At 35.3% G+C, this 22,292-nt stretch overlaps 1 protein-coding gene across 2 annotated transcripts; it reads left to right on the top strand.

Annotated features, from left to right (window-relative positions):
- The first annotated feature begins 5,786 nt into the window (after window positions 1–5,786).
- On the top strand, window positions 5,787–19,474 carry GNRHR (gonadotropin releasing hormone receptor). Of its 2 annotated transcripts, none has more exons than XM_037828953.1 (3): window positions 5,787–6,308; window positions 16,783–17,002; window positions 19,230–19,474. In XM_037828953.1, the coding sequence occupies exons 1-3, from the start codon at window positions 5,787–5,789 to the stop codon at window positions 19,472–19,474; spliced, it is 987 nt and encodes a 328-aa protein (XP_037684881.1). The 2 variants fall into 2 exon arrangements, with proteins under 2 accessions (XP_037684881.1, XP_037684882.1); XM_037828954.1 differs by having other exon boundaries at window positions 16,911–17,002; window positions 19,230–19,365.
- Window positions 19,475–22,292: the final 2,818 nt, after the last annotated feature.

The following is a 22,292-nucleotide window of genomic DNA, read 5'->3' as shown; positions in this document are numbered from 1 at the left end:
ATAACTTCATTTTCTGTTGTCTAGGCATGGTTTCCTTGGTTATCCCAATCAGGTTTTCCCAGACCAGAATGGGCTCAGGTCCCAGAAGAAAGAAATATTCAGGATCAGGATGTGTCTTAGAAAATTGGCACACCCTGTGAGGCCTCAGGTCACTGTGCTTTTCTGCCAACAGGTGGCCCCTCTCAGGAGGTGTGGCCTGTGGCTGTTTTCCCCCAAGCTCTGGGGTCTAGTTCTGAGTGGAAGGTGGGTAGTAGAGCTGGGCCTCACCCCTTTCCTCTTAGAGAAGATAGACCCCCTAGGGAGAGGTCATTAGCATTTCAATGGTCTCTCTCTGCTTGTGCTATCTCCATCTTTGTCTGGGTCAGAGCACTGGGAACTGAAAATGGCTGAGGCTTTCTCCACTGAGCCAAAACAGGGACAGAAAGTCCCCTTCAGGGCTAGTCCATGGTGACCCTCCAGCTCTCCAAGCTCAGTTTTCACCCAAAGCCTCTGTCTGCTTTTTGGGGATTTGTAGCTTGTAGTAAGCAGTCCACACTTGCTAATTAAAACCCCAATTGGATCTCAGCTGAGCTATATTTGCTTGCTGGGAGAGAGCTTCTCTCTAGCACCATGAGGCTTTGCAGCTGGGGGGGGGAGGGTTCTCCCAGCTTGGATCCACAGTTTTTACTTACAGATTTTATGCTGTGATCTTGGGCATTCCTCCCAATTCAGGTTGGTGTATGATGAGTGGATGGTCACGTTTGTCCCCCCAGAGTTATTCTGTGTTATTTACTAGTTGTTCCTCATTTTTTATTAGTTGTTCCAGGGGGACTAACTAGCTTCCACTTCTCTGTATGCCACCATCTTAGATCCTCCCCTCTGGTTCTGTTTTTATAATTACTATCTTTTTATTGAGATTTACATGTTGTTCATTCATTGTTTTCCTGATTTCCTTTAGTTCTTTCTCTGTATTTTCCTTCATCTCCTTGAGCATATTGAAGATCTTTTTTTTTAAGTCTTTGCCCAGTATTTCCAGTCTGTTCTTATCCATTGATGTTTTCTGGATTTTTTCTTCTTCCTTGGGATTTCCTGTTTCTTTGTATTTTGTAATCTTTTGTGGCACCCTGTGCATTTTAACATTCTAAAATGTTAACTCTGAAAATTATTCCCTGAGCTGTCTATTTCATGTGCTTTATCAAGCTAGTGATATGATAGAGATTTTCTTGAGTGCCAGGAATTAACAAAGCCAAACAAACCAATGCAAAAAAAAAGCGTCTTTTAAAAGTCAAATTGCAATTGGCTTTCTTTTGCAAATTGGCTTTGCAAATTTGCTTTCTATTGGCTGGCGCTCTCCTTCAGCATTCAGCCCTTCTATCAAGAAGGTCAGCCCTAGGTTAATGCAAAGTGCAAGTTCCCGCCTGTCTTTTCCAAGTCTATGTCTGGACCTGGGCTTGTACTTGCTAGTGGCATTAGGAGTTCCCCTAAGGAATTTGAATGCCCCTTGTACTCCCTAGGAAACAGCTCTTCTCCTTTTCCCAGTCACTCCTCCAGGGCAGGACTTAAAGCAGATAAGCTTTTGCCCCAGGCCACCCAACTCATTTGTTTCTTGTACTGCTTTAGCTGTGGGAAGCTGCTTTTGCCTGAAGGAAAAATTCTTGGAGGAGGGGCAAGCCAGAGAGGAGTTTCCTAAGTCAGTCTTTCCCAGCTTGAAGGAGGCCAGGGACCCACAAAGGGAGGTCTGGTCTGTTCCACACCACCCTGGAGAGGGAAAGAAGGAGGGATCAGCAAGGGTGCCAGGAGATTCTCCTACATTTCTTTGAAGGTGCATTTTCTTTTCTTTTCTTTTTTTTAATTCATTTTATTGAGATATATTCATATACCATGCAGTCATACAAAACAAAGCATACATTCAATTGTTTACAGTACCATTATACAGTTGTGCATTCATCACCAAAATTAATTTTTGACATTTTAATTACCACACACACAAAAACAATAAGAATAAAAATTAAAGTGACAAAGAACAATTAAAGTAAAAAAGAACAGTGGGTGCCTTTTTTTTTTCTTCCCCCATTTTTCTACTTATCTGTCCATAAACTAGACAAAGGGGAGTGTGGTCCATATGGCTTTCCCAATCCCACTGTCACCCCTCATAAGCTACAGTTTTATATAATCATCTTCAAGATTCATGGGTTCTGGATTGTAGTTTGATAGTTTCAGGTATTTACTGCTAGCTATTCCAGTTCATTAGAACCTAAAAAGCATTGTCTTATTGTGCATAACAGTGCCCACCAGAGTGACCTCTCGGCTGTTTTTGGAATCTCTCTGCCACTGAAGCTTATTTCATTTCCTTTCACATCCCCCTTTTGGTCAAGAAGATGTTCTCCATCCCATGAAGCCGGGTCTAGATTCCTCCCCGGGAGTCATATTCCACATTGCCAGGGAGATTCACTCCCCTGGATGTCAGATCCCACATAGTGGGGAGGGCAGTGATTTCACCTGCCAACTTGGCTTAGCTAGAGAGAGAGGGCCACATCTGAGCAACAAAGAGGCATTTGGAAGGAGGCTCTTAGGCACAATTATTGGCAGGCCTAGCCTCTCCTTTGAAGCTGCATTTTCTTGATTCAGCACTTGTACAGTAAATTCAGCCCTTTAATTGTTTTCTGTGGTTTTGAAGAATGGGACTATCTTTAAGACCCCTCTGCCACTCTTGCTTGAGGTGAGATGGACCATTTGCCACCTCAGAGCCTAGTCCTCAGCAATCTGAAGTAGCTGATCTAAATCAGTGATCAGTAATCAGACAAAACACCTCCAGATCTTGGAGACCTAGAACTTTATATTCCATTGTGGTACCAGCAAGCTGAATTAGGACCTCACTGCTGCCTATCAAGAGGCTGGAGGATGGGCAACAGTAGCTGTCAAACCGAGAATGAAATTCGCTGGTATTTACTTCAATTTACCATCCTCTTTCTCCCATTCTTCCCTGGATAGTTCACAGTGTTCTACTAGACTACAGAGTTTCAGAATAGTCATTTCCAACAGCCCCTACCTCTTTAATAGTTGTTCTGGTGGAGAGACTGATTCCTGGAGATTCTTACTTCACCATATTCCCACAATCCCAGGAGTGATATTTTTTTAAATAAAAAGACAGGAGTAAACATCAAAGCCTTAGCCCTACTAAGCCTGCTGTGACATATTAACATTAAGTAGACAGACAGGTTCAAGCCTGGATAATGCTTCTAAACAGATGTTTTTTTCTCTTGCTGCTCCAAATCATTCTGACAACAGCTTGGTTGCCGCTTCTTCCAAAATTATCAGACCATCATTAACAAAGTAATGAAAAGGGAAAAATATAGAAAGAAGGAAGGGAAGGTAATGAAGGTGTCAGGGATTGATTTAGGTGATGAATGTACAACTATGTAATGGTACTGTAAAGAATCGAAAGTACAATTTGTTTTGTATGACTGCGTGGTATGTGAATATATCTCAATAAAATGATGATAAAAAAAAAGAAAAAAAAAAAAAAAAGAAGGAAGGGAAGGGAAGGGAAGGGAAGGGAAGGGAAGGGAAGGGATGGGACTAATACTGGAACATTTCTGTTCTAGTTTTTTGGGTTCTTTTAATTCATTTAATGTAGATGTCAAAGTGCAAAATATACTTCAGTTGAGATTTTATTATGAAGGTTTTCTTCCTTTGTTCTTTTGGTTGCTGGTCCACATACAATAGTTTTTCAGATTTGTGAATCTATCTACTGGTTATCTTGTTTTGTTTTGTTTCAAGCACATGGCCCAGATCAAATCAACTGATGAAAATCCTTTTGAGTTCTTCAGAAAAATAAACTGTTTTAGTCAGAACTGTATGGTTATAAAGAACCTATTATGCTATTGTGAGTGGTGCAAATTTTATGGACACAAACCTCAAATGTGAAAAAAAGGTTTTCTTTAATATTCTGTATAAATTTATTTCATTGTCTCTCCTAAAATCTCAATAGCTTTTATGAACCGAGGACTAAAAAAATAGTATTTCTTTCCATCTACTGTGACTCTGAGTTAAAACACTAATTTTTTAATGTTATAAACATTTTATTTTTATAATACAGTTTAACTTATTTGGAAGGTCTAGCAGCAATTTAAAATTTTCTTTAACATATGATTTTACTTATTTATTCTTATTTATGTGTTTGTGCTGTAATTGTGCTTGAAGATAGATGTGTTGCATTCTAATCTATTCCAAAGTACACAATTCTCATAATTTCTGACTCATCTATTCTTCCCCTTAATTATTCCAAAAGAATAAATTTCAGAAGCAAACTCCATTAGAAAACATTCGCATGCCATTCAGAAAGTCACTTGGGAAGCCAGATCCCAAGCACTGCAATATAATTTATCCAAGTCTGTGAGTGGTGACAGGAGCCAGTAATTCTGGGGATGTGGTGAAAGCCAAGAGTGGGCCCAGATAAACAACTGGTCTCAGCTGCTCAATATCCAGGACAGCACAGAGGGAATGAGGAGACATAAGATATTTCCAAAATGGTTACTTCATCTTCTATAATACCAAATAGACTCCTTAAGGGCCTTGATGTTGCCTTATTCACCTAGGTATCACCTGCAAAGGCTAAGAAAGTAGCATATTTATTCAGTAACTATTTATTAAATAAGTGAATACAAGGCTGAGTGAACAAATAAATGAAGCAACACACCTAAACCATCTAAGTCCAAATAGCCCCTTTACCCTTGACATTGTTCCTGCTTTGACTGCCACAAAAACAAACTTGTTGGCATAGGATAAACCAAGCTGGTGATTTAATAAGTTCCAGTGTAAACTATAGTGTTATCAAATAACATCATCAAGCACTCACTATGAAAGTTAGACAGTAACACAGAAAATGTTTGTAAGTGGCCCAATGTGAAATGATCAGATAATAAAGAAATATAATTATTTATTCATATTATATTGTGTATATATATAAATATACATAAATACAGTTATAGCATTTATACAGTATTCTCTCCAATCTCTAGTTACCCTATGCAATAATGGCAAGCATAATATTTAAAGTTATAAAATCAAGACAATAATCAAAAAATGATTAAACATTTTTATTCTAATTTAAGTATAGATATTCTAACCATTTTTATTGATTGCCAAACTTGAATGCAGTCCAATTTATATTACATCACATGTTAATCTAAGAATCAAGTATTAATTTTGATGTTTTGTGGAGGGTGGTTTTAAATGAAAATATTTGTGGTCTTGTGTTTAAATGCTCAACAGTCTATATTTAAAAAAGGAAACAAAGACATGTTTTTGAGAAATATATTAATTTCTTAAGACAGAAGATTTTAATTGGATCAGATTCTTCCACTTTTTTTCACTTTCATTTTGCATATGCCTATTAGGAAGTACACTGACAGTAAGTTTGTAGAAAATGTCTTCATTAAAGTTAATTGAATAATGTCACGAGTAAATTTTAAATTCTAAATTAGGCTTCAAGTGTCCTTCATCACTAAAGAAAAATGTTGTGAAAACCAGGCCATCTGCTGAGATGCTACAGTTACATGTGGCCCTCAGAATACGTTCGGCTTGATCTCTTTCAGCACTCTGATGGATTATGAACACACAAAGCAAGTTCACCTTGATCTTTCACATAAGTCCAAAGTATCTCAGGGTCAAAATCTGACATAAATCTAAATCCGTGACATTTCCATCTAAAGAAGGCAGAAATAAAATGGGACTTTGGGTTCAGTTACAGCAAAACATCAGAAGTACCAGAAATACAAATCTTGAAGATCTATTAATTGGGAAGTATGGCAATCAGTGCCTCTCCTGAACAGAGTCAAGATCACTGCCCAGCTGTCAACAGCAGCTTCCCACTGATGCAGGGCAACCTCCCCACCCTGACCTTATCCGGAAAGATCCGAGCGACGGTGACTTTCCTCCTTTTACTACTCTCCACAGCCTTTAACACTTCTTTCTTGTTGAAACTTCAGAGATGGACTCAGAAGAAAGAGAAAGGGAAAAAGCTCTCGAGAATGAAGGTGCTTTTAAAACATCTGACCTTAGCCAACTTATTGGAGACTCTAATTGTCATGCCACTGGACGGAATGTGGAACATTACAGTCCAATGGTATGGTGGAGAATTCCTCTGCAAAGTCCTCAGCTATCTGAAGCTCTTCTCCATGTACGCCCCTGCCTTCATGATGGTGGTGATCAGCCTAGATCGTTCCCTGGCCATCACAAGGCCCCTCGCTGTGAAAAGAAACAGCAAAATAGGACAATCCATGATTGGCCTGGCCTGGATCCTCAGTGGTATCTTTGCTGGACCACAGGTAACTTGTTAGGGTATGGAGATCACAGGATTCCTACCTAAACTTGAGTAAAGAGCTTGTCAAGAACAATATTGTACTATCTTTAAAATTTGGGGCTCTGAACATCAGAAACTGGCATTTAATCTGACTCTGCTGTATTACTTTGGGCAAATTATTTAGCCTCCTTGGCTTTTAGTTCCCATTTATAAAATGGGAGTAATACCTACCTCTTGAGGCTTTTGTATTGATTAAATGAATAATGTATTAAAGTGTTTAGCATAATCTTGAGTATACAAGTGCTCCCAGAAAAGGTAGCTATTCTCAAAATTGATCTCATTCCATTCTATGCTTCCATCTATTTGTCCTTTTATTCTAGTTGAATGGATTTAATGGTTAGTTGAGAGAACTTTTAGGAATTGTGGAATTCACATATGTAGAAAGTATTTGCAACTTGTCTTATTTGAGATTTCTCGAATGGAAACTGTAAGAATTCTGTCAGTATGGCTTAGGGAGACTTATTCATGATTAGTATGCTGTTCTGATGTTTGCATTTGGGTAAGATTGAATAAAGAAGAAGTGTGGAAAATCTTGGACTTTTGGAAACTCGAATACTTCTCTGAGATTGGTGTGAGTTTTGCTGGAGATAGGTTGGACTGTGACAGACTATTGACTAAACTATATGCCCACTCTGTAGGGACAGGTCTTCATCAGAAGCAGAATCTGCCATTTTCAACAGTCAAATTTTTGAGAAAAAGTATAAATTCTTGCAAAAGCCATAGATCTTTTAACAACAGATGAACAGGTTGTCAACTATGCTTATAAATATACTGTAAGGTGAGCCCAGAGAACAAGGGTGTGTCAAGAATTAAAGCCACAAGGATGTGATTTTTAAAAAAAGAAAGAAAGAGAGTCAGCAGGCCTGGAAAAAAAAAAAAAGCAATGAGGTGCTGACTCATACAATACAAATGAATCTTGAAAACATTATGCTATTGGAAAGAAACCAGATACAAAAGCCCATATATTGTATGACTCCATTTATATGTAATACTGACACTAGGTAAGTATTGAGACAGAAAGTATATTAGTGGTTACTGGAAGTAGGGGGTAGTAGGAGGGAAGGAGGAATGGCTGTTAGTGGGCATGGGTTTTTTTTGATATCTCAAGAGTTGATTATAAAAACCATGGCAAGAAAAATGGGAAAACTAAATGTTTTGATTTCCCTGGAAAGAAAGTATATTACAGTTGCTTTCACAGGGACTGAATATATAAGATTAGGTCAGTGACATAGCAAATATGTATCTTGAAATGATGTGTTTTAGCCAAGGCTTATACTTCTGAAATTTCCCATTTTGTTACTTTGAGGTATGAGTTGCTCATTGGTTGGTCTTCTTAGAGAAGCTAGTTAAACACAGGTTATTTTCCTAACACTAAGCCAGGTACTGATGAAACAAGAAGCAGCCCTCCAAGAAAATGTAATTCAGTTGTGGAAAAAAAAACTTATACAAAACTAATACAACTAGATAACAAAAAAAATTTTTAAACCTATTAAAAAGATAAGAAGAAGGATATAGATGAGTATGGGTAGAAATGGTGAAGGAAGGTTTTAGGGTAAAGATGGGGGTAACCTGAGCTACTAATGATGAATGTATTTGCATGGAAACTTTTCAGCAAAGGCTGAAAAGTGTGATTAATTTTTCTAGGAAACCTGTCTGGCTGAAGTGAAAGAGTAAGAATTGGGAGTAGTGGGGAATTAGACTTGGTAGTTTGTTCCCTTTCCTTTGATCTTATAGAATACTATTTATTTGTTATAAAATATTGTGATTATTGTTTATCTTTTATACAATTAAAATGTAGGCTACTAAATGGTGGGGACTCTATTGTGTTCAATTTAATTATATTTACAACACCTAATATGATCCCTAGCAAAAATAGAAATTACATCATGTTTGGATAAATTAATGAATTAATGAGGGGTTTAATATATTTATATTATAGCAGACATTGAAAGCCAGGGAAATAACAAAGTTAATGTGGGAGCTGTATAGCTCTTTTGAGTCTTGTGCAAGGAAAAAAAATTACTTTTTTAAATAAAAAGTATTTTAAGAAAATTTACCTATGCCTGAATGGGTAGGGAGTGGCGAGAGCTAAAGAAGCCTTTTCAATCATCTGGCATTGAGGTGATTAAGTTGGGGGCTAGGGTGTGTAAAATGAAATTGATGGTAAGAGGAATATTTTAAACAAACAAAAGAAACACAATTTGGCAACATATTGGATTTAGGGAGTTACTTATGGAGCAGAGTAAAATAAGGCTCCAATAGTTTTAGCCAAGGAGTTTAAAGTAAAACCATTGAATTAAATGTATTGAAAAGAGGGGTATTTTGTCGGTCTATCTGTCTGCCTGTTTATTAGCATGTTTCCTTAGTTGAAAGGAGAGAGAGGGCAGGCTATGAGAGAAAGAGGTAAAAACATTTGCTTTAGGACATAATATCAGCAATATAAAGTCTTCATGTAAGTATAGCTATGTGGAAAGTAGTGGTAGTTTGGGATTCTGATGTAGGTGGAACTCCAATCAGCAATAGAAATAGGTCAAATTGTTATAATGATTGAAAAGCACACCCACAATTTTACTCTCCTATAAAGAATTCCCCCAGAAGTTTTAAATAAAGTACTGACTTAATAATTCCATTATTTTCATTTAAGTATATCACAGCAGTAATTGAAAGATAATGCCAACTACTTACCTTTCTTTATGTAGTGAAAAGAAAATACAATTTAGCTTTGAATAGATTAGGAATTTCATGTAACAGCCTAACCTCAAATACATTACTCTTCCTGAGAGATTTATGTGACAGTGATGGTAATATTTTACTTTATAAAACAAATGACTCATCCTCACTTCCAACAGCACTTTAAATTTGTAAAGCATTTTGCTGAAGTTTCCTGGAAAACATCACGTATATAATCTTATTTGATACTTACATTAACTCTATGAGGTACAAAGGAGTCATGTTATTATCTCCATTTCACATTTAAAATAACTAAGGTATAAACCTTTGAAAGCAATTACCTTCAAACATTTTTGGCAGTAATTCAATGTAAGAAATGCATACTACATCGAGACCTAGTTTGTCTCTCTCTCACACACAAATATAACGAGAAAAAGTTTTCACAAAATAAATATTCTATCTTATTACATTTAAATTTTTAATGTTGATTTCAGCTCACTGATGGGCATAAACTGCAATTCAAACAACACTGATTTAAATGGATTAATTGGTTTCCCAATGTCACTTGGTCTGCTAGACTCACATCTTTTTATTAAATCCTGTTTTATTTTTATTGTGGTTTTCTGCTTTCTCCCTGAATAAAAGAGGTTCCATCCCTGTGAGTAATGTTACATATAGTTGATGGGGAAGACAAGAACTAGAGAAGGCCCTTTATTTCTAGACTATGACAAACGGTGAGTATGCCTCATGCTTCACTACGCTTGATGGATCAGCCATTGACAAAGGAGCATCATGTTTAGGCTAATTTACATTGAAAAGGCAACTTTAATCTTCATCCTTTGATGCATGTATTGATTTTGTATTCTTGAGTAATTCCTACATCGTTAAAAAAAAAATTAATAAGCTAGATGTTACAACTCGGGGCTGGGAATTCATGACATTTTGCCAGAGTTCAGAATGACCAAATCTCAATTTGGCCACATTAGTTTATAAACTTTCTGATTACTAACCTCAGAAGCTAAATTCTGTGATTGTTTTAGGATATGTTTTCCGAAGTTCCAGCATGGTAAAGCATAATAACTTTCAAACTTTTTACCAGTAATGGAATTCTTTAAAAAAAAAAAAATCCTATGTGGAACCCCAATGAATGAAACGGTTATAAATAGAGCTGCTCTGGATAAAATAGGGATAAATGAGGCCCAGTACTCTGCTTGAACTTTCACTAACCCCCAGTCATGGTCCCTTTGAAGAACTCTGAGCTCCCACAATAAAGTTTGAAAGCCAATGGGATAACAGAAATGGCGTGGGTATTGGTTTCAAACAAAATTGGGTTCAAATATTAATAGTGTCTCTTACAGCTATCTGTAAGAGCAAATTATTACACTGAACAAACTACTTAACCCAAGTCTAAAAGGATAATTGTAAACAATAAATTGTAAATAAGGTACGTAAAATCATGTTGTATAAGACTTGATACTTAATGTTCATTTCCTTCTTCCCCTCCTATATTCCTTTCCTCCTTCCTTCAAAATAGAGTTTTTGATGTCAGATGAGAAAAAAAAATAGGGAAATATGAGCAAGATAATGTATGGTTAAGAAACAGCAAAGAAATATGCTTATATAAAAGTTGATCATTTCAGATTTCTGAAAATTACTGCTTTCATTCTGACTGATAAATAAATTTGACAAACCAATTCCCTAGTCACAAAAACTATCCTACTCACTCTGAAAGCTATAGTTGCATATTACGATTGGGAGGCACTCTTTCTAAAAGCAGGATTAGAAAGAAAGAAAGAAAAATGCAACAAACGTGCCCAGGGATCTGATTTAAGACCTTCTGTGATTAGGCTGGCAATTGCATGAAGAGGAGAAAACATTTCCTAAGTTAGGAGTCACCTAATACACCAGAAGGATTCCAAAGAAGCAGATTATTTTCAGTTAATACCACTAGCTTATCTGTGTTAGTGTGGAACATTATATATTGACAGCTTTTAAATTCTATAGTTAGCTGAGGCCTACAGGCAAGATATATGAGTCACCTCAGTGTAAAGATGTGTGGAGGCTTGCCTTGATACAAAGAATTTACAGAGGTAGAATGCACTTCTGAACTTGGCAAAGAATTTAAATTCACTAAATACTTACTACACGTGTATAAAATGCCAGGCAGTGTGTGGGAGCATAGTAGTAGTATATTATGCAGCAGAAATAACGATGGTAATAATAACAATGATGGTGATAAATAATAGTTATTGAGGACATAAAAAACAAAGTATTTACCAGGAATTGTGCTAAGTGCTTTTGCATACATTATTTCATGTAATCCTCCCAACAACCCTATAAATCAGGTACAATTATTATCTTAATATTATACATGGAGAAACTAAGGCTAAGCATGTTATATAACGTGCCTAAGATACATGCCTAGTAAGTGCAGTCTGTCTACTAAGTAGAGGGATCAGTAAGTCAAGTTAACTCCACAGTCAGAGCTTTCAACGACTACACTATACCACACTATGAAATATTGTATATTTCCTTATTTCCTGTAGGAGGTTGGGGAAGGAAAAAAGGGAAAAGCTTAAGGTGAGAATAGATGGTTAAGAGACACCAGGAAAAAGCATTTTATACATTTTTTAAAATGAAAATACATGCATATGCATATATATTTATAAGTTGTATACCTCAGTTTTTTAATCACAATAATGGTTAAGATTTGTATACTGCTAACTGTGTAGCAGGCATTAGTCTAAGTGCCTTACACATTAGATTCTCATGACAGTCCCTAGAGGTAGATACTATTATTGTTTTCATTTTATAGATAAAGGAGATGAGCACATCATCTGAAGATAATTACCTTTGGAAAAGATTAGGTAAAGGTGTAATTAGTGTGACATCAGAATATTATCTTTAACCCTCTAAGAAGAAATGAGCATCCAAAGTTTACTGCAGATATGAATAGTAGAAGAATGCTCTAGTTTATTGTGAAATAAAGTAAGCAGTGATGAGAACCTGGGCAAGGGATAAGGGAGGAGAAGCATAAAGAAATTGAAGAAATACCATCCAAGGACAAAGGAACCACTGAAAGTAGAGTAGATTCCTACATTAATCATTCGAATGAATATGGCCTTAGAGCACAAAATAAATTGAACCAAGCCAAAAACAAATTAGTTTATGGGCAAGAAAGATTCTGAATTTCCATAGCACTTAATCTATACTTCTTTTTTGAACCTTACCACAGCCTCTCTTTTACAGATGTCACATGCATGCTCCCTACCAGATATTAAATTCCTTGAGAGCAGGATACATATGGTTCATCTTCTGTGACAGAGAACACCTAATGTAGTTATTTTTACCAAGAAGTTGCTTTAAAATAAGCATTTATTAAATAAATAATGATGACAAAAGTTAACTCAAATTATGTACTGTGTTTCAAATTCATTGCTATTGCAAGTTTCACCATTATGACTTTAAAACATGAAATATTGCAGTGAAATGAAGACCCAGTGCAGAGTAGAAAGTCAAACTCAAATCATTTGATTCCAAATCCAGTTGGGAAGTAGGGAGGAAAGTAGTGGACTTTAATGAAATATAAGGCTCCATGTCACATTCTATGTGAAGTCTTCCAAAGACCAGCTCACAACAACTGTGGAGTTAAATTGAAAACTGAACATTAAATAAGGTTGGGTTGCAAAGAAGTATAGAAACTGAAAATCTGGGAAGAGTTGGTCTGGATAATGAGGCAGAATTAGTTGAATGCACTTGTTTGGGTTTTTCCTAACTTTAAAGGTGCTATTTTGATCATTGTACGCCCTCTAGTGGATTAACTTATTAATACTTTTTTTCCTTTGTAACTGAGAAAAAGGCCTGAACTTTGGTATTTCCATGATGAAACAGATCAATATTTCAATTACAATGATTAGGAACTCGGTTATTTCCCCTACTCTACAGAATGAAGAAATGAAATATTTCATACTATTCTTTATTTTAAAAGGCATACATCATTCCCACTCCCACCATGCCAAAGAGGAAAGAAATCCCAGGCCTGTTTAATTAATTTAATTTAATTTAAATTTCTCAATTTTATAGTAAAAATAAACACTATGAGTACTGCCATTCATTTGCTTAAAATAAAAAGAAACACTGTAACCTTTGTGTTTGAATTTACTTGCCATTGGTTTAAAAATGCTTATGCCTTCATATTTTCTCATTTGAATAATGTAAGTCTCACAGTAAAATGAAGTTTTTCAGAGGAAAAGTTGGGAAATCACCAGGTAAAAAGGATGCTTGATGCATGGCAAAAGAATGAATAAATATCTACTAGAATTTGATTTTGAAAACCTACTTGCAAACTTTCCTTAATAATTGATTCAATCTGTGTTTTAAAAGCCCTAGACTAAAGGCCTTTATTTCTTTTACATAATTTCACACTTTGAGGAGGTTTGCAAAAATAGTATAAATAATGCCTGAATACCTTTCACCCAGATTCCCCAAATATTAACACTACTACATTTGTTTATTTGCTTTATTTCTTGTGTTTTGTGGGGGAAGGGATATATTCTGAATTATTTAAAAGTAGGTTGCTTATATAACTACTTGTTAAAGTATACTTTGAAAGCTTTTACCTTTATATATATATATGTTATATTTCACAATCATGAAATAACTGAAACTGTGGAACTGCAACCTATAATAGTCTTTGAAATTTGTTCTCTAATTACTTGTTAAATTTCACTTGAAAAGATAAAAAAAAAAAAAAAAAAAAAAAAAGTAGGTTGCAGCTGTAATGCCCCTTTACCCTAAATACTTCAGTATGTTTCCTAAAGACAAAAACTGCTTTCATATAACCACAGTACAATACTCCCAATCAAGAAATTAGCAGTGACTCGATACAACTCACAGGTTATCTGTCCTGGTAATGATCTTTGTAACAAAAGAAAATTCAAGATCATGTGATATAATCGGTGCTGTATTCTTTAGTCTTTTCTAATCTGGAACCCTTCCTTGGTTTTTCTTTGTATTTCATGACAATGGCATTTTTGAAGAGTACAGGTCAACTATTTAGTAGATTGCCCCTCAATTTGGGGTTTTTCTGATGTTTCCTCGTCATTAGATTCAGGTCATGCACTTTTTAGCAGAAATGCTAATGAAACAATACTAATTTCTTCTCAGTAGATTATATAAGAAGGCAGATGCTGTCAGTTGAATCTCATTAGTGACGTGACTTGATTATTTGGTTTTGTATCTATTGTGAAGTTATTATCTTCCCTGTGGGTAGATACTTCCAGACTACGTAAATATCCTGTTACTCCTCAAACTCTTGCGCGCCGCTTTTCTCATCCACTAACCATTCTTGCCTGAATCAATTATTTTTATAGTGATTATAAATGGTAATCATTAATTCCGTTATTCCTCCTACATTTATTTAGTTAGCTTTCTCCCTCCCCAATTTATGTTTTTATTTTGTAATTTATATCCGCATGCGCTCATGGATTCTTAATGTATTCAATAGTTTATCATTCTCTATCACCTTTTTAAAATGTTGATGCTTCCATTGTCCCAGATTTGACCAGTGGAAATTCTTTCAAGCTAGCACCTTTCAAGCTAACATGCTCCATCATTCTTTGAACACACTTCTTGACTTTTTGGCACAACAAATTGTTTCAGGCACATATTTTGCCTCTCCCAACCCTGAAGTCACTCACTTCTCCAATGAGTGCTGGTTCCTGTTAGTGGAGAATGGTATTTAGAAGACAAGATCTAGGTGCTAAGTGTGTTCACTACTATGGAATATCAATGTTTCTAGGCCCTCTTAGCAGACAGAGCTAGGAAACAGATACACACATACACACACATTTATTTATGAATACACACATATACGCATAAAGATTTCCCTCACTATTTTTTACAGACATATCGTACTCCATTGAGTGGTTGCACCATAGTTTATTCAGCTATTGTTTTATGAATCAATATGGAGGTTATTTTCAAGTTTTTCTATTACAAACAATGCTGCAATTAATAAGCTTGTGCACATATATTTTCATATGATGAGGAGGTAAGTACCTTCAGGGTAAATTCCTGGAAGTGGGCTGGGTCAAAGGTAAATGCATATGTAGTTTTGCTAATTACTGCCAATTTCAATGGTTGTTCCAATTTGCATTCCCACTAGCAGTGTATGAAAGTATCATTTCCCCATAGCCTTGCCAACAAACTGTTATCATACTTTTGATTTCCGTAATCTGATAGTAAAAAAAATGGCATCTCAGTCTAGCTCTAATTGACATGTCCCTTATCATGAGTGAGGCTGAACATCTTTTCTTATGTTTGAGTCATTTTCTGTTCTATTTTTGTTTCTAACTTTTTGAAGTGATATAAAGCACAAAATTTCTCATTTTAACTACATTCAAGTATACAACTCAGTATTATTGATTATATTCACAATATTGTGTACCATCGTTAATATTACCTCTCCTTTGTCATCACCTGAAACAGAAACCAGTCACCCATTAAGCTATAACTCCCTTTTCCTCCCACCCAAACCCTTCCCCTGACAATTTTAACCCACTACCTGTTTCTAGAAATTTGCTTCTTCTAAGTATTTCACATAAGAGATATCATAGAATATTTATCTTTTTGTGTCTGACATTTCACTTAACAGGATGTTTTGAAGTTTCATCCATGTTGTAGCATGCATCAGAACTTCATTCCTTTTTACAGCTGAATAATATTCCAATGTATGTATGTACCACATTTAGTTTATCCTTTCATCTGCTGATGGACACTTGGGTTGCTTCCACCTTTTAGCTGTTGTGAATAATGCTGCTATAAACATTGGTGTACAGATACCTGTTCAAGTCCCTGCTTTCAATTCTTTGGTTATAGACCAAGAAGTCGGATTGCCATATCATATGCTAATTCTATTTTCAATTTTCTGAGGAACTGCCTAACTGATTTCCACAATGACTGCACCATTCTACAGTGCCACCAGCAAGGTATAAGGGTCTCTATTTCTCTGCAGCCTCACCAACACTTAGGATTTTCTGTTGTTTTTTCCGTAATCACCAATGAGTAGTACCTCATGGTGGTTTTGATTTGCTTTTCCCTGATGACCAGTGATGTTGAGCATCTTTTCATATGCTTATTGGACTGCTAGAATATATTTAAAAAACTGTACAACTCAACAACAATTTAAAAGAACCCAATTTAACAATGCACAAAGTATGTGAACAGACATTTCTCTAAAGAAGGGTCATTTTTATGTCTTTGTGAACTGTCTGTCCATGTCTTTTGCCCATTTTTTATTTTTAAAAAAAGGCAGCCATTTTAATGGGGTTTTCTGTCTCTAAAAGAAAATCTAAATACATATTTTATTGGACATATTCTAAGTGCCAGGCACAGAAGCACAGTTTTTACATACTAGGGATATAACAATGAACAAAATCACTGGTAATGAGTTTACTCAGCATTAACTATACCTGAAAATGAAAATACAAACAAAGCTTAAATCCTTAGTTGATGAATATTCTGCAAGGTTGAAATAATTTCCAAAACTTCCAAAATCCTATAGATCTATTCACACTTACCCAAGCATATTTTAAGCAAGCATCCACTTATTACTTTTTATAGAAATGCCAGAAGGATATTATCAAGGAGCTAAGCAATTGCTTTGGGCAACATGTTGGGGAGCTAGCACAACACAGGAGAGAAAACATTCAAGAAAACATTCACATACTGTTTATAAAAAGTAACATAACTTTTTTTCTCTCATACAGTTATACATCTTCAGGATGATCCATCTAGCAGATGGCTCTGGACAGGCAGTTGTCTTTTCTCAATGTGTAACACACTGCAGTTTTCCACAATGGTGGCATCAAGCCTTTTATAACTTTTTCACCTTCAGTTTCCTCTTCATCATTCCCCTTCTCATCACGTTGATCTGCAATGCAAAAATCATCTTCACCCTGACACGAGTTCTTCATCAGGATCCACACAGTATGTATTCCTTGTATTTGGACTTAATGATCGGAAAAGTTTTTAAACAGTGATTTTAAAGAGCAGAGCAGCACTGAATATGTACCGGGTACTGTTCTAACCAGTTTACATATAACTCATTTAATAATCACAATCTCCCCATGAAGTATATACTTTTATTATACCCAATTTACAGATGAGGGAGTTTAATAACTCCTGTTCTAAATTTGGCACCCTAGAATTAAGGATGAAAGGACAATTGCCTCATTTACCAGGATAAGCATTGCTAAATTACTCATTACAATGCTATAACACCTGATTTCTAGAAGGTAACAAAGTACAACCTGTCAAATGCTAGCCAATAGAATTGTTAAGCTATCAGTTTCACATTCAAATCCCCTATATCCTCACAATCCAAACTACGTACAGTTACGTATATGTGTGAGTGGGTGTGTGTGTGTATTGGATGTGTGAACTTAGTTACATATGTAATTGACTATTTCATCCAAAATCTTCATATATGTGGTGCTGCCTTTTTTGTTTTGATAATTTGGTGCATTCCTGAAAGCTAAAATTTATGAATTTACAAAGTAAGCATGTTAAGCTGTGACATTCAAAAGACACATTATCAGTGGCATAGTGCATATGTTATACCTGGTACAAATTAACAGGGAAATTGTAGTAATTATTATGGGGTTCTCACTCTCAGTAGATTATCTTCTTTCAAAAGAAGATAATTATGGTGATGCTTTGTAATGGGTACTTAGACAGTTTCCACCTGCCAACATAAAATGATATTTGATATTTGCAAGGAAGTGTACTGCAAAAACAATTTGCCTTCAAAATATTATCCTAAAAAATTCAGTTTTATTGGGGATGTCAAAGAAGAGCACAGAGAAAATAAGAAGTTGGATTCCAAATAGGGGTTTATCTAAAGAAACGTGAGCAGTGCAGAAGCAAAAAAAAAAAAAAAAATAAAGGGAGAGAGAGAGAGGGAACAATAAGATAAAAGTATTTATTTAATCTTTTATTTATTTGACTAATATGTACTGACTACTCATTATTTCCGAAAACTGTGTTAGGTGGGGATCCTGCTCTCATGGAGCTTACAGTTTAGCAGAAAAATCAGATCGTAAACAGTAAACCAATAATCAAGCGTGGTGATATTTCAAAAGAAGGAAAAGTACAGCCTGTTGTGAGAGTCCCTATATTTTTTTTCAGATTAGCCATCTGGGCTAAACCAAGATGCTTTCTAATATGTTCCCACTCCTATTGATTGCTTTATTACTTATTTGTTACTTAGCTTTACAGATAAAATGAAATAATATGTGAAAAGAGCAAGGCCCATAATAAGATACTTGGTACATGGAAATTTGGTTTGTGTTACAAAAAATCTATAATCAAACTGTGTTCCATAAATTACCGATTTTAACATTTTAGTCAAAAATTGATTTTATAGTTAAAATGTCATTCATGTAAATTTTTCCCTCCATATTTCCACTCCCTTGGTGATCAATGAATAAGAAGTTGCAGAGTAAGTATTTCTGAATTAGCATTATCTGTTTCTCTCAAAATACAGTATATGAAGAGTGTTTTTTTTTTTTATTTCAAAACAGCAGTTCTGGGTTATGAAATACAAGAACAGGCTATGAGCATTTCAAAACTGTGACTTTTTCCTTTTGGAACAAGTCCTAAATTTCATGTAGGCAATCAGATTATTAAAGTCAGTGATTCCATTAAAATCTAGTGAATTTCTTCACAAAGGGAGTAACCTATGAACTTTAAAGAATGTATTGATATAAAAAGTGAAATCATTTTGGACATCATTAAAAGAAGTACATGGTGAAAGTATATAAAATGCACAGTTCTTATTACCTTTTGTGGCAGAAATACTCACATAGTGAATATAAGTCTGTGTAAACTCAGAATTCCACTCAGATCAGACATCATCTACTCTTAAGTTTTTATTTCAAGGATTTAAGTGCCCTCACACATCAAACCCAGATTAGTTTGATGGAAACAACTTTTAAGAGCACTGTCATCCTTTGTCTTTCCAATTCATTATATGACATTGTGGAAAACTTGGAATAAAATCATGCATTTCAAACAAATTATCATTGTTCAATTGTGGAAATTTGCTTTCATTGTTTTGATTACGTTCAATTAGTGATTCTCTCATCTTTTACATCTATTCTAGTTTTGTGAGAAAGCTGGTCATTAAACACCTATTGTTTTCTCTATCTAATAGAACTACAGTTGAATCAATCCAAGAACAATATACCAAGAGCACGACTGAGGACCCTAAAGATGACGGTTGCATTTGCCACTTCATTTACTGTCTGCTGGACTCCATACTATGTCCTAGGAATTTGGTACTGGTTTGACCCTGAAATGTTAAACAGGGTATCTGACCCAGTAAATCACTTCTTCTTTCTCTTTGCTTTTTTAAATCCATGCTTTGATCCACTTATATATGGATATTTCTCTCTGTAGTTGGTAGACTACATAGGAAGTCACGCAAAAAAGAGCAAGTTAATAAATTTTCCCAACTGGACATGATGAATTCAAAGGTTGTGACACAGCTCCATTAAAAAACAAAACAGGATTTGAGGCCCTATTTTCATCCTTATTCTTTTAGAAGTCACCCTGTAAGAGCCTCAATTACAAAAAGCAAAACAAACAAAAAGAATACTGATACATATGCTCTTAATAGTAAATATCTGAATTAATCACTGTTCTTTCTGAACACCTATAAAAAACACATTGTTTTTCATCAATTTCTACTTCTATAATATAAATATAAATATTCAAAATAGCCATGACCAAAGACAGAGTGACAGGAAAAAGTAAGGCAGAGAAACCACAACAGAGTACTACACTCAGCGTGCCTTGGACAGTTTTTAGCCAAACATGTTTTGCAGCAATTACAACCTTATGCTATAACTATAAGTAGAGCACAGAAACAGTATTTCCTCCATCCACAAGATCGTTTTCCCTCCTGTGGTGTATTAAAAAAAAATGGATGCAATTAACCTAATTTTCTCTTTGGCTTCAAAACATTCTGAGGTTAGGAGTACTTGGCAATCAACTCCACCATCCACTTCACCAACCTGACAAAATTTATGAGTTGTTGTCCTTAATCTCTCTCTTTACAAGGTACAGGTTGTGAAGTGCCTTCACATAAAGGAGGATTTTAGAGGAGTTAAGATTTGTAGAGGGGTTTAGATTATTTCTCTAGGTTTTCCAGTCAATGGGGTTTGTGGTAACCAACTGTGGTAATAAAAGTATTTTTAAATACAATCAAGAAAAGACCTATACTGATTGTTCTATGTATAACAGTCCTTCTATATTAACAATATGGTGGATTTTTTCAATCTCCTGATCTTACTAAATCCATAATCCACAGATTGCTGAATAAATTAATAAGAAATCAGAGTTATGCATGTTATGGTGCCCGTGAGTTAGAGTATGAGACAGCCAAACAGAATTTAAAGAGCCTTTATTTAACCGGCCAGTGACTGCCCCTGTCACTCCGCGCAGGGAGTTCAGCAAGCAGCAGCCCCCACCGGAGAGTGCTTGAGACTTATATAGGCAGAAATCACATCCTGAAAATGCAAGCAAGCTACTTTGACAAAAGCAGAGTTGGTGGTTAATTAATGGGTGCTTAAGATCTTTAGCAAGCTTGAGAAGTTTTCTCAAGGCTGGTGCAATGATTAATTATTGAAACGGTTACGCTTGGCTAATGCATACATCTGCAAGTCTCACTCCCTAAAACAGCACAGTTTCACTCCCTCCTTCTCAGGGCTTAATGTTTACTTTGCAGTCCTTACCGGTTGTGGGGGAAGGGGACTCTCTTGTTACAGATTTAGGGGAGGGAGCTCACTTTAGGGCCCCACTTCATGCACAAGTGAAAAGATGTTTGATACATAAAAGGAACTCTGAAGAGAAAATTATACAGTTTTAATCTATACAGGTCAAAGAAGACAATGGGGAGAACTGAAAAAAAAAAGAGAAAGAAAAACTCTGTCAACATGAAACACCAACTGATTTTCACATTAAGCAGTACAGTTTCTCAAGTATTTCTGCACAAGATCACCTCTTTTAATTCAAGCCTATGTTAAGCCATTGAATGCAAAAAGGGGATAAGAGAAAAATAATGGGACTATAATATCTATTAAATGAGAGAAGCATGATAAGGAACTTAAAGGAAATTCAGCCATTATTTAACTTCTTAGAAATCAGGTAAAATATCATTATATTCATCTGAGATATGTAGTGCCACACAAAAGATGAAAGATAAATTCCAAATATTCTCAGGTAGGTGGAATTGTGAAACATAAATTGCTAGCTAACCTATTGGTAGGTATTTCTTTACTTTTTTTCCTCATATTTTCAGTTTTCTTAGTGCTGTGTGTTTTTTTTTCCCAACATCCTACATTTTTTTCCAATTCTGTCTCCATTGATCCTATTTTTGTCTCCAAGGAACTCCTTCCTTCTACTCTTCCACTCATTACTTTCTATTTTACTAGACTCATACCTTTAATGAAGCAATTCATGGCCCAACTGAACAGCTGAATTGGGCAAAGCTCAAAATTTATAGTGTATTAAAATGCTCAAAGTTAGCTTGAAAGGCAAATACATTGGTGTCAAGATTTTATCATCCTTCTAGGTGATAATAGGAATGTAGTTAAGTCACAACAAAACCAATCTTCTGCAAGTATTTTTATCATGTACTTATTCCTAAATGAATAATTCTTACTTCTGTATTTAAAGGCAAAAATAATACATACAAACAAGATGCAATCTAAGGGCTTTAGTACATATGCTTGGTTCTTTTATATTCAAGAACTATTCTACTTGGGTATTTTCCTCAGGCATTTTTTGATACAAAGGGCTATTCAAAATCTTAATGTCCAGATGTCCTTAATCTATGGCCCATGCATAAAACTAGATTTCAATGTATTTGTTTTTGTTTTATTTAGTCCTATTTGTATTACTTTAAGCATTTTAAAACATTATTCCAAGAAGGGGTTTATAGGCTATACAGATTGCCACAGGGGTTCCTCACACAAAAAATGGTTAAGAATCCTTGGTTTTTAAATATTTATTAAGGAAGCATATTACAATAAAAAATGTACCAGAAGGTATTCCTTTGTTTATGTATATGAACAGTAATTTTAATATTGACAGTAGATTGTTTCAAATTATTTGAGCACCTTTTTCAAACCCAGAAAATCACTTATGCCCAATATAAAAGGCAAAACCTCATTCTATGAATATTATGATCCATAAATTATAATGTGGATATGGA

Source organism: Choloepus didactylus, chromosome 3 (assembly GCF_015220235.1).
Source record: "Choloepus didactylus isolate mChoDid1 chromosome 3, mChoDid1.pri, whole genome shotgun sequence".
NCBI classification, from domain to species: domain Eukaryota; kingdom Metazoa; phylum Chordata; class Mammalia; order Pilosa; family Megalonychidae; genus Choloepus; species Choloepus didactylus.
This window is presented reverse-complemented; position numbering and strand designations above follow the sequence as displayed.

Coding starts and splice junctions, on each gene's coding strand:
- GNRHR (XM_037828953.1), top strand. CDS start 5,787: ATGGCAATCAGTGCCTCTCCTGAACAGAGTCAAGATCACTGCCCAGCT. Junction 6,309..16,782: donor GTATCTTTGCTGGACCACAG/GTAACTTGTTAG, acceptor TCTCTCATACAG/TTATACATCTTCAGGATGAT. Junction 17,003..19,229: donor TCTTCATCAGGATCCACACA/GTATGTATTCCT, acceptor TCTATCTAATAG/AACTACAGTTGAATCAATCC.